We start from the raw sequence: 14,298 nt of genomic DNA, 5'->3' as shown, positions 1-14,298 counted from the left end.
TTGAATCCTGTGTTCCTGTGCCAAAGCATGTAAATTTGCCATTTTTGCTGTCTAATTACTTTCAAAATGAATTATGACCATAGAATCGGACCAGAGCATCAACATAGTAGTCACCCAGTGTATGACATACTCTAATTTTATCCATTCACCCAAAGTAAGGTTATTTCACCTCTACTAAATAGAATTATATGACAAGCCTAAGTGGACAAAAATCAATAATTTGTAATATTAGAAAATGAATTTTTAATGTTACAAAATCATTTTTTTAATATTAGAAAAGATTTGTTAATATTAGAAATTCATTTTCTAATATTAGAAATTCATTTTCTAATATTACAAATTCCTGATTTAGTAATATTTTAAAATATCACACATTTTGTAATATTAGAAAATGAATTTGAAATATTAGAAAATGAATTTGTAATATTAAAAAATGCATTTGTAGTATTAGAAAATCAGTCACAATGTTTAATATTACAAAATGATTTTCTAATATTAAAAAATCGTAACTGAATACGACAAATCCATTTTCCAATATTAGAAAATCAATTTCTGATATTCAAAAATAGTTTTTTGATACTAGAAATTCAATTGTGAATTTTTAATATTAAAAAAGTGTTTTGTGATATAAGAAATCTAATTTGTAATATTAGAAAATGAATTTGTAATATTAAAAAATGATTTTTAAATATTAGAAAATGCTCATTTTAGTCCACTTCAACTTGCCTTAGAGTTACTTACACAGTCATAAAATGGAGTAGTCCTGAGAGACACAAAAAGGGTATTCAAAACTGTGATAGAAACAATCTGTTTTTTCATGTCATTCAAACAACTTAGTTCTTACAGTACTATTGGACCCCATGTATTTGTTTAATGGCTAAATCAGATAACTAGCAAGTCCCATCCTTATTAAATGCAATGCCGGGAAATATTCTAAATAAACAGAAATTGAAGACTTTTGGTAAATAACATTTTTATCATCTGTTCTAAACTTAGACAAAAATAAGTATGTTACAGTTTTCAATGCGTCGTTAATTGTAAATATGTGTATATGTATTAAGATGACAAACAAAGATATGAATACATCAACTGAAACCTAAGGTTTTTGTACTTTATACAAGTAACAAGTAACACATTGCAAGCAAGTCTTATCTTTTAAAAAAAAGATAGCCAACACAGTAAAACTTGTTCTTTTTACTTATAACTTTCTACATTTCAACTGCATCAGAAAAAGAATACATGTTACAAGTATTTGTTGGTATATACAATGTATGTATAGCATGCAATACCTATACTTTAGCTATTATTGCATAATTATAAACTGATCCAAAAAGTTCAAACCTTCTTAAGTTAGTCACATGAATATAATCATACATAACAGCAAAAAAATGGTAAATTATGAGGACTATGAGCTCATGACAGACTCATACCTATTTATCATAAACTAACAGAGTACAAAGAACATTTTACAAATATTGTACACAAGTTTTCAGTAATTACATTACTGTATAAGATCTATTGGATATAAAATATGAAATGACTTAAATGATAGATATACTTTTTATTCAAATAACTTAAGAATCATTGCCAATAATCTGAAGTACATCTAAATTAATGTTTTCTTTGAAAGTTTTTTGAATAAAAAGTAAATTATAATTGATCATGTAATAAATATCAGGACTATTCAGTGAAAAAGATATTTTTTACAGAAAGACTAATATCTACATCCTATATTATATTCTTATATTCTGCTGCATCATATTTCCACAATTTGGCATTACGTACCATACCATAGAGAAAATGTTTCTGCAAAAAGATATAAATACATGTATATACACACAGGTATAAGTACATATATAGATAAACCATTGAAACTTGAAATATCACATCTGTCATCTCTGCATATTTGTAGCCAGTATATTTAACAATCTCAACCCATGCGAAAAAAAAAAAAAACTCTACATGTGCTTGACATTTTTACTCAATAAAATGATTCTGAAAAAGTAAAAAAAAAATTGATAATTGTGACTAATAAGGTTGCCAAATAATATAATCATGGACTTTTATCATTTACTAATCAACACACACATACATTCAGCTTAAATAATAACATTAATTATTTAAAAATAGTGCAATAGATTTGAGTGTCTCTTATCTTAGTTGTAAGGTCATTGAATTTTTTTACACATGGCAAATCTAACAACAGTCAAAGTCAAATTATGAACATTCAACTTGTACATAGGCTAAAATCACAAAAACCATGTCTTTTTTATCTTTACTAATGTCATGAGGACATTTATATTGCAAAGGAAAATGTACCAACAAGAACAAAAGCATACAAATGTATACTCCTAGCATAACAATACTATGACAAGCATTACATGTACATGAAGATGACAGAGTATTTAGTTCTATCCAACATTATGTAGATTGATTCATAACAACTACTCACTGAGACTAAGTGAACCCTCTTTAGACATACACATACCTTATATGTTGCATACATATAGTTTACTTATTTGTTCAAATACATGAAAATTTACAGTATACTAGTATCATTGCAGAAATGTTATATTTCCACTATTTATCCAAGTGAACTGTTAGTTATATATGAATTTCTGCATACACAATTTTTTTCTACAAAAAAAAATGTGATACTGCACCCAATTTGGCAGTATTGGAAAGATCTACTTTCACTGCACACATGTACAATGTATAATTTAAATTGCTTGCATTAATTTGGCAATAAAAACAATTAACACATACTTACATGTACCTTTCAGTATATATGTTATAATAAAGATGCAAACACTGCACCCAACTTGGCAATGTTGACAATGGGGAAGACATTCTAATATACTTCATAGTCTGATACATTTAGCAGAGGATATACTGTATATCATCCAGAAATGTTAGATTTCCATTAAAATTTCTAACTGAGTTATCAGATAAGTTTACAACATATCAATGTCCTGAACTACATGCCCATTGCATTTGGCAGTCACTTTGACAGGCAAAATGTCTAAAAATTCTAATTTTCTCATCTGTAATTTTTCCATCATAAGTTCTTGACTTATCTTTATGTCTACCAACTCTTCCTCTTACTTAATGCCATTCAGTAGGATCATATCTATCCTCCTCTAAAGATATTGTTTCAAGATTCATATGTTTGGCAGAGCCTCTATAACCTAAAAAATGTAATAATATATGCAGTGTCAGAAAAACTTTACTTTTTTAAATATTAAATGTAGGGTAACCAAGTTGCGTGAGCAAAAAAGTGACAATATTCTACCATACTTAAATGCATTAAATATTTGCAGAGAACTTTTTCTGACTTTTCAAATAAAAAAAATCAATCACAACTTGTTTTTTAACAATATTAATAAAGAGATAGCCTTTAAAAGTAGTCATTTTCTGAAAAATTGGTCTATTTTTTAAAATTTATGTCTGACATGCCTCCCCCTTTTTCTTGATCACATGTCAAAAACCCTAAATCTTTAAATTTTCACAAAAGGTGATATTTTTGGCTTTAAATTTGTAAATACAGTGTTTTCACAATAAAACATGACAAGTAAAGGGCACCTAAGGCACAAAAAGTACACAAAAATGAATTTTCCATGTTGCCATAGGGAAATGCTTATATGTCCTTAACCGCAGTAATGAAAGTGAGTTTTTCCTCATTTCTAATAATATTTTTGCTCAAATTTACACAAAACTTGATTTGAAATGCTGATTACCACCATATTTAGGTAAATATAGCCCTCAAAGTTAAATATTTGATATTTTTACTAAATTTTCTACACTTTTCACAAGATAGGACATAAAATTCAGCCAAAAAGACCAATTTTCCATAATTTGGACCTATAACTTACAAAAATGCATATTTTGAAGGATTTTTGTAGTGTATTCCTCTCATATCAAAGTTTACAAGATCTTCAAGTAGTTTAAAGCTATCCCAAGAAACTTTTCATTTTGCCATTGCCTTAGCTTAAGGCTAGAAACTACTAATTCCACTTCCCATAGGCTTCTATGCTAATTTCACAATATTCAATGGCTTCTCTGGACTTTACCTTAACTTTAACCTGCAGAGGACTATTTATCAGCATGATTCTATATGTCAGCTCACAATCCTCAGAATGGCATGTGGGGTTACAAGATAGTGTTTTCAAAAGATTGGCGTATATTTAGAAATCATTATGGAGATTAGGCTTCACATCACAAGAAGCAAAATGCACTTATAAAAATGTACAGAAATGTTTTTCCTTTCAGAAACTGTTTAAATTTTTAAAATGAGATGAGAACTTTTTTCACAGCACTATGAGGAACAGGGGTAATTTCTGCGTAGGACTATTTTTGTGTACGTTCCAAATGCTCATTGGTTGAATTGGTGGTCTGTAACCTAAAAAGTACAATTCGCATAAATATACGAAGAAAACAGTCACAAAGATGAATTATTCAAATGAAGGACTGATACATCTGTACATTTACTTCATTAGAGACACGTTTTCTCGGTTTTACTTTATTCAACGAAGAGGGCTTGAATAGGCTTAGCCCAACCTTATTCGTTATTGAATAAATATTGATTAAATCAAATAGACAGAACATATAATTATGACAGTATTTCCTAATAGATATGCACAAAATGTTTTATTTCCGAATAATAAAAAAATAAAATAAACTGAGGATGTAATGTCTTGTTGGTATTATTTAGATTTACGTAAATGAATAATATTTGAATAAGTTGAAGTGCATACTAGTCTTTCTGAAAATTTTTTGAACGAACTTTTTCGTGAATCCGTCAAAATAATAGTATCATTCGTGTACACTTGTACATTTTCATTTTTCATTCGACAGACAAAATTTCTTTGCCTCTTTCTTCTACCCGGGGCTTGAATTTTTATGAACATATCGGCGGTTGTTTCTAGAAAAGCATAGGTGAACCTGGTCGATGATTCCAGTTGTAGTGGAGTCCGAGTTGCTCATTTACTTTTATTACTTTATATAAATTATTTTGGTTATTTTGTGTTCTTTGTTGTGTGTGCGTCTATTTTCCATGTCTGGCCTTTGTCGCTGGATTGCATTCTTTTGATTTTCGCTAGAATCTTGAATTTTGAATACTCTTTCTATCTAATTTCTGGATGAAATAATGCTATTAAAGTATACAGTGAATTCCTGTTTCGGCTATAATAATAAAATCCTAGATTCCTATCCTAGATTTTTATCAACTTTGCATGCACAATTTAAAAAAAAATAAAACCAAGGATTTATAACTGCTTACAATTATTTCTATTGTTTCATCTTTTTATAATTCAAACAGCAAATAAATATTGTCTCTCTCCTCTTGTCGGTATTTTTTTAGTTTCTTGTCCTAATACAAACCTCTTGTCGCTAAATCAATTTCTTGGGGTACAGGTCAACTCGTACCTTCGGCAACTCATACCCAACAAACTCGTACCTTTGCCAACTCGTACCTTTCTATATAAATTTGTATTTACCTTCGTGTTCGTTAATCTGAAGGATAATTTACTATTTAAAAAAGATTGATGTGTTGTTATTTTCTTTGTTAAAGGTTTGATTTTGGTGACAATATGTTTGTGTGCATTTGTTTGTGTTTTGTCCTCGTAAATTTTTATATATTTTTTTTGTTTCTTTATATATTTTTTTTTGTTTCTTTGAGTTTTTTTTTTATTTGTTAACTGCATGTGCATGTCGTAAGTTGCTTACGATCCCGGGACTTAGATCTGTGCTGCCAGTCATTGCAGATTGTTAGTACAAGCATTTCTCATACATCTTTGAAGTATCAAACCGGCATCCGAAACCATACTTATTGTTTTTACAATTATTGCTATTTAACCATCGTAAAAACTAATTTGCTTATACAAATATTACTCATTAAGCTTTGATGTAGCATAATATAAACTTAATTGTCCTGCTAATCATTAATTACCTATAATTTTTATTTTCATTTTCCAAATAAATTAATTAGAATGACCCTTTATTTTTTAATGATCACCGTATTAATTATTTTACTATCAATCAAACGTCTTATTTCTTTTTCAAAATAAATTAATTAGAATGGCCCTTTATTTTTTAATGATCACCGTATTAATTAATTTACTATCAATCAAACAAACGTCTTATTTCTTTTTCAAAATAAATTAATTAGAATGGCCCTTTATTTTTTAATGATCACCGTATTAATTAATTTACTATCAATCAAACAAACGTCTTATTTCTTTTTCAAAATTTTATTTTTATCCCAATCAAAATGTATATCTTAATTCTCAAAATGTGCGTCTAATTTTTGCACACAAACACGTGCCATATATATTATAAAAATATAGACTATGTATTAATTCTCAAAATGTTTATTTTATTTCCCAAAATGTATATTTTATTTCCTAAAATGTATATTTTACACGCATTATCTATTTTGTTATAAATATATAGAAAGGTACGAGTTGGAAAAGGTACGAGTTTGTTGGGTACGAGTTGACATAGATTCAATTTCTTGTCGCTTCTTGTCGGTAATTATATCACTGTATCTTTGTTTTTGACAGAAATTCTTTCAACCCTGATCGGGGAACATGCGCATTTAAATTTGATTAGATAAGGACATATGGGCGGTACTAAACAAACAACTGTGCGTAAAATAATAACAAATGCATGTGTGGTTATCTAGCTTCTAGCCTAGGTAAATATATGCAGACAGTATTGTTTGCTACATAAAGAAATAGTTTTTAACCACCTTTTCAATTGGAAAATGAATTATGCCTTTCCAATTTTATTAATCTAGATATGCTTTAACAAGTTTACACCATGTGGCATATTTCTGACCACATGTTATATGCCTTTCCTTTTAGCACTTTTATATCTACTTGTCGCCTTGGATTTTTAGCATCTTGCACAGTAATTTTTGATTTTGCTTCCCTATTCACATGTTCATTCCAATAGAAGATAGCTAGATTAGTCCGTCATAAACTTGAATTGAAAGGTTTATCCTTTTGTCATGATACTGCTATATAGCATTGTTGAAGCTTTCAACATAATAACTGTCCATGCAGTAAATATTTTCTACAGGTGGTTTATACACTTGAGTGTTCATTAACGCTCGTTCAGGTAACATTTCTGCCTTTGGATCAGAAATCACATCTTTTGATGGCTCATACTTCAGTTCTGTTTTACATCTTGATAATTCACTGCAGTGTTCTTGATTATTTTTATAATGTTCTACAATATTCAGTATACTTAATTTAAGTTATGTAGGATCTTGATTACAATTTTTCATTGCCCAGTAAATGTGAGTCTTGATACTGGCACTTTTATCTGGATGCCAAGTTTGCCCCTCTTTGTACTTCGGCCCTGTGCAAATTGATTTAATTTCCTTTGCAATGTTTCTTGTTGCATGCCAAGTATCATTTGTAGATTTAGTATGCTTTCCATTGTTTCTTATGAATTTGTTCACACTTGTATTTCTGTCATGACAATGAACACAGATTTTTACTTCATACTCATCATGTAAATTGTGAAAATACTTGTATATTCCTTCTGTTCCAATCAGTTCGTGTTTTTGTGCACTTGGACAATCAACTCTAGAAATAGTTTCGACATGTAACATTTTGTGAGTTCTAGAACCAAGACATACAACATCAGTAAACATGGAATTCTTCCCAGTTCCATGCCTAGCATCAGTAACAATGTCAATGCTGTCTTGAAGTTCTTCATAGGAAGCAATTTCCTCGAGAAGTGCTGTTTTACATGACTCATTTACTAAACCTTCTACCACTGGTGAATATTTTTGAAATATTCCATTTAGGGTAATTTCGCCAATACATCCAATATTTGAGGCCTGACAGAAACTTGAAGACTGGTTTGGTAAAATACCAGACATAAAATCCATGAGCCATCCGAAGGTTACAAAGAAATTTGTCACCAAGGTAGGATGAAGAAGACCGAAGTAGATCATGTTGTTTGTCTTCACATCTAAGTTTACAAACTCCAACATGTCCTTTTATATCAATTGATTTAACAAATAAATTGCTCTTGCAGATTTTCCTGTGATTTGTTACTCTCTGAATGAGGTTTTCTATAGACTTTTCACCAGTTATAAAAAGCTGTTGTTGGGATGCATCAATATCACAAGCTGAAAATGAACAGTCTAAAAATGGAACATCCTCCTTATCATTTTGGTTCTCAGGATCCAACTTTTGTGTTACTTTATTTCTCATATAAAAAGAAAATACTTCTAAAAGCATGTCTTCATTTGTTGTTCTATTAGGATTTCCACCGTCCATGGCACACTTGATGTCATCGGCCATTTTATATATATGGTCTTTTTCATCAATGGATTCACGTGTAAAATTAATTTTTCCATCAGTTGGTTTTGGTTTATCTTTTCTGGCAATATTTCTCTTCTTGACATTTTCAAAATTATCTATTGCGTATTTCCTTTTTTCTGGTCATTGATTATTTTCATTATTTATATTAATATTCTGAAGAGGTAGTGCTTCCATGATGATACATTTATTTTCATTTATTCAAAATTTTCCTCCAAACTGTGACATTTACAAATTTCCCACTAAAACATGGGGCCATCAAGGAATTTATAGTAATGCATTTTATTTATATTAATTGATGTATTTTGTCAGGATCATCATTACCTTTTGAAACATTTTATTTTTGATAGGTATATCCTCCCATCTGAATGATTGTTGCAATGTTTTTAGGATTGGGATAATGATTAAAAGTCTCTATCCTTCTATAACCTCGTCATAGTTTGTGCATTTTTGTTTCATTAGAGGGAATGATAGGTTTTAATTAAATCGCCTAAGAATAAAAAAATAATCTGCCGAGAAAATAAAGTTTTACGAACAATGATAAATAAATTTCTAGCATTGACATATGGTAATCTTTGGTCAACAAGTAATTCATAGTAAATTTTACAGACACTTTTTCCCACAGAATAACCCCAAAATGCCCATAAAGTTGATTCTGACCCACTTCAGTAAATGATGACACATAAACTTCGTAAAAGTCAGTGAAAATGGAAAATCTGCAGAATGCAAGTGTACTTTCTTTGGCTGTTACTGAAGAACAAAGATTAGCTATACAAGCTTTTTTCAATCACAATAATTGGGATTTTAATGAAGTTAATCAGATGACAAATTGCTGTATTGAAGAACCAGTTGAAAACACAAACAGAAATGAGTCTGAAGAACAACATGTTGACCTGCAAACTGTTGAAAGTGGGCCAAACCATCAGGAAGACATTCAGTATGAAGTAGATTGGGATATGTGTTTGGAATGTTTTTGTACTCCATGTGTAACTATAAACAGGCAAAGTTGGCTAGGTGAAGGGCAAATGGCTCACATTAGAAATAGTGCTATTAGGAAAACCAAATACAAACTATTTTGGAGAATGATGCAGAATAGGGGAGCCTGGAGTCATGAGCAGCACCTCAGAAAAAAAGTCGTCTTCTTAATAGAGATAGAGTAGATGATTCAGTAGTGGTTGTGAGGAGAGAGGTTATGCCTATCTGTGTTTTAAATTTTGTGAGAGAACTTTATCCAAATCCTAAGTCAAAGCCATACATGGGGCACAGATGGTATTAAAAATTGCTAAAGTGTTAAATGTGAAACTCCGTTATTTAGATTGATTTTTCACTTGCAGTATATTAAAATAGATTGAATTTTGTGTAACAATTTATTTGCTGACATATTCTGTTCTTTGGATATGTGTTAATGAATTTTGTTATCAGTATTAATTTGTTGGAATAAGGCGAAAATTACATGTACTGCTAACAAGGTATGTGAAGCATGCCTGTAACCACTAACTTGCATGTGCATTTGTTTACAAACAAAAACAGCTTATACCAAACTTCTCCCACTAAATTCAAAATCTGTACAAAATTGTGTCCACTTCAGATTTTTCAAATGTAATTTCTCTAGGAATATTGATCAGATAGGAAATATGTTTTCACAATTTGTTTATTGTTAAGGTAGAAACATTTGAGACAAATATCGTCAATAAAATCTGCTTCTAGCTCATGATATTCTAAAGTTATATTCTCTGATCTTAACCCTGCCAGTTACAATAAGATTTTTGAAAAGCAACCCTTCTATACCCAGGCTGCTGGTTTAATTAAGACAGCACCAAATCTAAACATTATATGCATTATCTGTGCATATTATTATCCATAAGAATTTAAGGCATTGATATCAAATATAAATTAATAATATTTTGCTAGAAAAACACTTAAGAAGACGTATTTACACTTGTGGACGACTTTTACAAAAACTATACATGTATATTTACCCATTGTTTTCTTACTGAATTCTTCAACTTAAGGCTAGAAACCACTAATTCTACTTCCCATAGGCTTCTATGCTAATTCCACAATATTCAATGGCTTCTCTGGACTTTACCTTAACTTTAACCTGCAGAGGACTATATATTAGCATGATTCTACATATGTCAGCTCAACTAATAATTCAAAAGTGAAAAAAAAATCCTTGGCAAAAAGATTCCTGAATTCTGGCTATCAGAAGTCAACAAAACATTTTTAAACAAGTCTGAAAAATCAAGAAGAAATCGAATAAGCCATACATTTGTAGCTATTGAAACGAACAACTTTAACCAAAATTTAATTCTAAATTAATCTCTGCCAGATCCCATGAAGCTGAATAAGCTCAGACCGAACTCTAGAATGAAAAGCCTAAGACACACCACCATGACATAAGGAATGAGAAGAGTAAAGAGAAGAATCCAAGGCAAAAATCCAAAAGCTGACGCAATTTTCACTGAAAATTTGAGTATGCGAGCACTTTATTCCAAGAATCACATTTTAATAAGACGGCAGGCTCAAAATCACTAGCCGACACTAACTTGCACATTTAAAGATAAGCTTTAACTTGACATAAAGGTGAATCTAAAATACCACCTAAAGGAATTTCTAAAAACGACTGTCCAAACTGAATAGTTTTGGACCAAAGTATCGAAACCATTAAAATATCACCTTTGAATATGATATTCTACTATCATAACTGCTTAGAAGAATCAAAAGTGGAACAAATGAGCATTTGTCTTCTCCAAAGTTTTAACCAAACCTGTTGTCTTTTGTAACCTCTGAGAAAGTCCTCTATATTGATTAATACACCAAAAAAAAAAAATTTTTTTTATTGTTTTCAACCAACTCATCTACCGGTAAACCACACTCCTTAAGAACCCAACCTACCCTCTCAAATACAGAAGATGCATTATGAACCCTTTTGCAACCTTTAGACTCAGAGATCAAATTTAATGAATTGAATTGCTTTTTAACTGAGCTACGCAATGTAGCATTTTCCTTAAATTTTGAATTGAGATATTATCTAAATTTGTACTTCACTTTTCTTTTCATGGCCATCTTAGAGCAGATCATCATTAATGTCGGACATCATGTCTCTTCTACAACAATAAGGGGTTGCTGTGAAACTGTGAATAGAATTAATGCATGTATTTTAAGAATAAAAATTTACCAATTACTGTTGATATTTTACCTTATTCACTTTACAGATGAACAATGGGGCAGACTATTGGAAAAGAATTGAAGTCTGCAGATACCCAATCATTATCCATTAAGATAGACTATTTATGCATTGAATATGAGGAAATAAAACTGACCTTGAAAGATCATCATGTCACCAATTATAAAAAAAGACACAAGTTTTATAAAGACTTGCAGAAAAAGTTGAATAGATGTAATATTAGTCTGGTACCAGTTTCCAATGACATCAGTGATAATGATCAAAGAAAAAGAAGTTGTAACTATACTAGAGTAGAGCTGAAGGCAAATCTACAGAAATCTGATGCACTATCTTTAAGTAGTTTGTTTTCAGTGAACGAAAACACGGATAAAGAAAACACAGTGAGAAAAACTGTTAAAAGTGCTGCAAAAAATCGCAGTCATACAAGTCTTTGTGAATCAATAGATGGTACACAAGGTTTTCAAAACATTCATGCCCCTTCAAGGCATTGTATTAGTGACTCATTAAACAGGTCCAAAGACTCTATGAGGCCATTTGTAGATATTCAGAAGGACAAATCTAAAGCAAGATTGATAAGTGATGAAACAAACTTGGCAATAAATTTGACCACAGAATTATCTACTCCAAGTAATTCTGAGTCATTTTTATCAAACCCTTATTCAAAATGTAGCTGTAAGGAAATATTTTCCCATTTAGGCAGGACAGATCGAAGGCAACACTATGATAGTGGGTTTATTGATGGTTCATGTGACCATCCCTGCTCGTTCCAAGTGAAGTGTTTGTCTGGAACTGTTCCTTTCTTGGACAATTACAAGAAAAGAGAAACTGGACATTTATCAGCAACAGTCAAGCCTCCTCCAATAGCAGAAACTAGCAAGCAATCATGTATGAAATATGCGATGATTAACAAACCTGCTTTAAAAGACAAGCAAGAATTACAAATAGACTCCAGAGAGTCAGATGTTCACTTGGGAAGAAAAAAAAAAGATGATTTTCAGTTAAATAGCAAAAGAGGAAAAGAATTTAAAAGGAAATTGAAAAATGATTTTCATAATTTTGAAAGGGTTTTGAGGGAATTTCTCGGAAAGCAGAAACTGAGAAATTTTGACAAAAAATGCTCTCCAAATAAGTGTATTGAAATTTTTGATCAACTCCTACTGAATGACCCATCACTTTCAAAATACAGTGATGACAAAAAAACTATCAGCAAACTGTTAATTCTTGGTGTAGATTTGACAAGGCATGAAGTAATTCAAGTTTACCCAATTCATGGTCTACAGGATTACTTTAAATTGATGTCTGTCCCTGTTTCTGAGCGTCCACCACATGGGGAGACTATGCGATTTGAATGGGTCAGAGTCAGAAGTTTTTGGTCATTTCCCTCAAATATTCGTGTTTCACCTGTCGGTTTATCAAGAGTAGGATTTTACTACACTGGGAAAGTTTCTGAGTGTAGATGTTTCTGTTGTGGTGCTGTCTATAAAGATTGGAAAGATGGGGATGACCCGTACACCATACATCGAGAAATATCACCTACTTGTCCCTACTTGAACGGTAATGAGAGTGGCAATGTACCTGTACACGAGGAGGACCGATTCAGCCCCCGTCCCGAAGTTGCCCAAACTTTGTTAGCCTCTGGCCTATCTGAACCAAGAGAAGCTGCAGCACTGGCTGGGAATGAAGCATTTTCAGGTAGCTGTTATCTTTGAGTACTTGCTAAAATTCTAGTATTTTGTCAAAATGAATTTGTCTTTACAAGCATTGTCAGCAATGAAAGTGGATTCAGTAGCTGTTCCACTTTGCCTGACCATCCACCAATCACTATATGTGATTCAAATAGTATTAAACCACTATACTTAAATTTCAAAACTATTTAGTTCTCAGGAAATCTGAAGATGAATTCGTGTATTTGCCAGTGTTTGAATTCAACATACAAGCATTTCATTTTTGGTTAAAGTTATGTGTACTATATTTTCTGTAAAAAATACTAAAGAATTGAATCATATACTTGCTTTTATGTTAAAATCTCCCTTATAATACAGTGCTGGAGAATCTCCCACATGAACTGTTTTTAAAGTACAAAAACGTAAATTGGTAAGTTCACTTGGTTATGAGAAACAGCTTGTACATTGTCATTGTAAATGTTTTGATAGGTGTTACATTTCATTCTGCATGTCATGCTCTTTTCAAAAATCACATTGTATTACAACAGCCATGTTTAACTGAGAGAATACTCAAGGGTTGAAACACATGTACATGTAGGTCAAGGAGTTATGGATGCTATACCAGAAAAAAACCCATCTTTTTCTGTTTATTCATCATATCATTTGTCAACAAGGATATAACTACTAATAGGTATTTAATGTTTTATCTTGCATTGGCAGTCATTTAGAATGTTTTGGAGGTGTCAGAGTTCTTCTATGTTAAAATGGATAAAAGCAGAAAAAGTAGTGTTACTTGTATTTTGTTAAGTACATTTAGTACAAAATGTATATGATTAGATCCAAGTACATGTATGTATAATGCTATATGCAATTCCCTGCAAACTCATTGGTGATCTTCATGTATGTCATGTAAAAGAATCAAGGAAAAAATCAAAGTACAAAAATAAATGAACGCTTCTATAGTGCGTTTAAACGAACGATCATATGGTGCCTTTAAACGAATGCTCGTACCGTGCATTTAAACGAAGGCTTCTATCGTGCATTTCAATGAATGCTTCTAGCGTGCGTTTAAACGATTGCTTTAAAATGAATGCCAAACGATGTGTAA

General features: G+C 31.1%; 2 protein-coding genes across 16 annotated transcripts in view; one reads left to right on the top strand and one right to left on the bottom strand.

The window, feature by feature from the left end:
- LOC148613864 (uncharacterized) overlaps positions 1-14,298 on the top strand; it is a 135,317-nt gene that overhangs the window by 38,486 nt on the left and 82,533 nt on the right. Inside the window, exons 1-2 of one of the 2 annotated variants that reach the window (XM_088587508.1) lie at positions 6,581-6,694; positions 11,555-13,218. In XM_088587508.1, coding sequence (XP_088443634.1) covers positions 11,562-13,218 — 1,657 coding nt within the window. In that variant the 5' untranslated portion in view covers positions 6,581-6,694; positions 11,555-11,561. Of the gene's footprint in view, positions 1-6,580; positions 6,695-11,554; positions 13,219-14,298 lie in introns of those variants that run through there. The other variant, XM_088587507.1, reaches the window with a different exon arrangement.
- The window catches only part of LOC148613865 (uncharacterized), a 66,539-nt gene continuing 53,197 nt past the window's right edge, over positions 957-14,298 (bottom strand). For 11 of the 14 annotated variants that reach the window (XR_015923484.1, XR_015923490.1, XR_015923482.1 and 8 more), the window contains one exon: positions 957-3,188. Coding sequence is in view for 2 of the 14 variants with exons in the window: in XM_088587514.1 (XP_088443640.1) it covers positions 7,259-8,005 (747 nt within the window). In the remaining 12 variants the exon portion in view is untranslated. Of the gene's footprint in view, positions 3,189-5,278; positions 10,293-10,315; positions 10,438-14,298 lie in introns of those variants that run through there. The other 3 variants (XR_015923483.1, XM_088587514.1, XM_088587515.1) reach the window with 3 other exon arrangements.

This window comes from Perna viridis, chromosome 6 (assembly GCF_037379345.1).
Source record: "Perna viridis isolate PV_CMFRI_1.1 ecotype Kerala chromosome 6, ASM3737934v1, whole genome shotgun sequence".
NCBI classification, from domain to species: Eukaryota; Metazoa; Mollusca; class Bivalvia; order Mytilida; family Mytilidae; genus Perna; species Perna viridis.
This window is presented reverse-complemented; position numbering and strand designations above follow the sequence as displayed.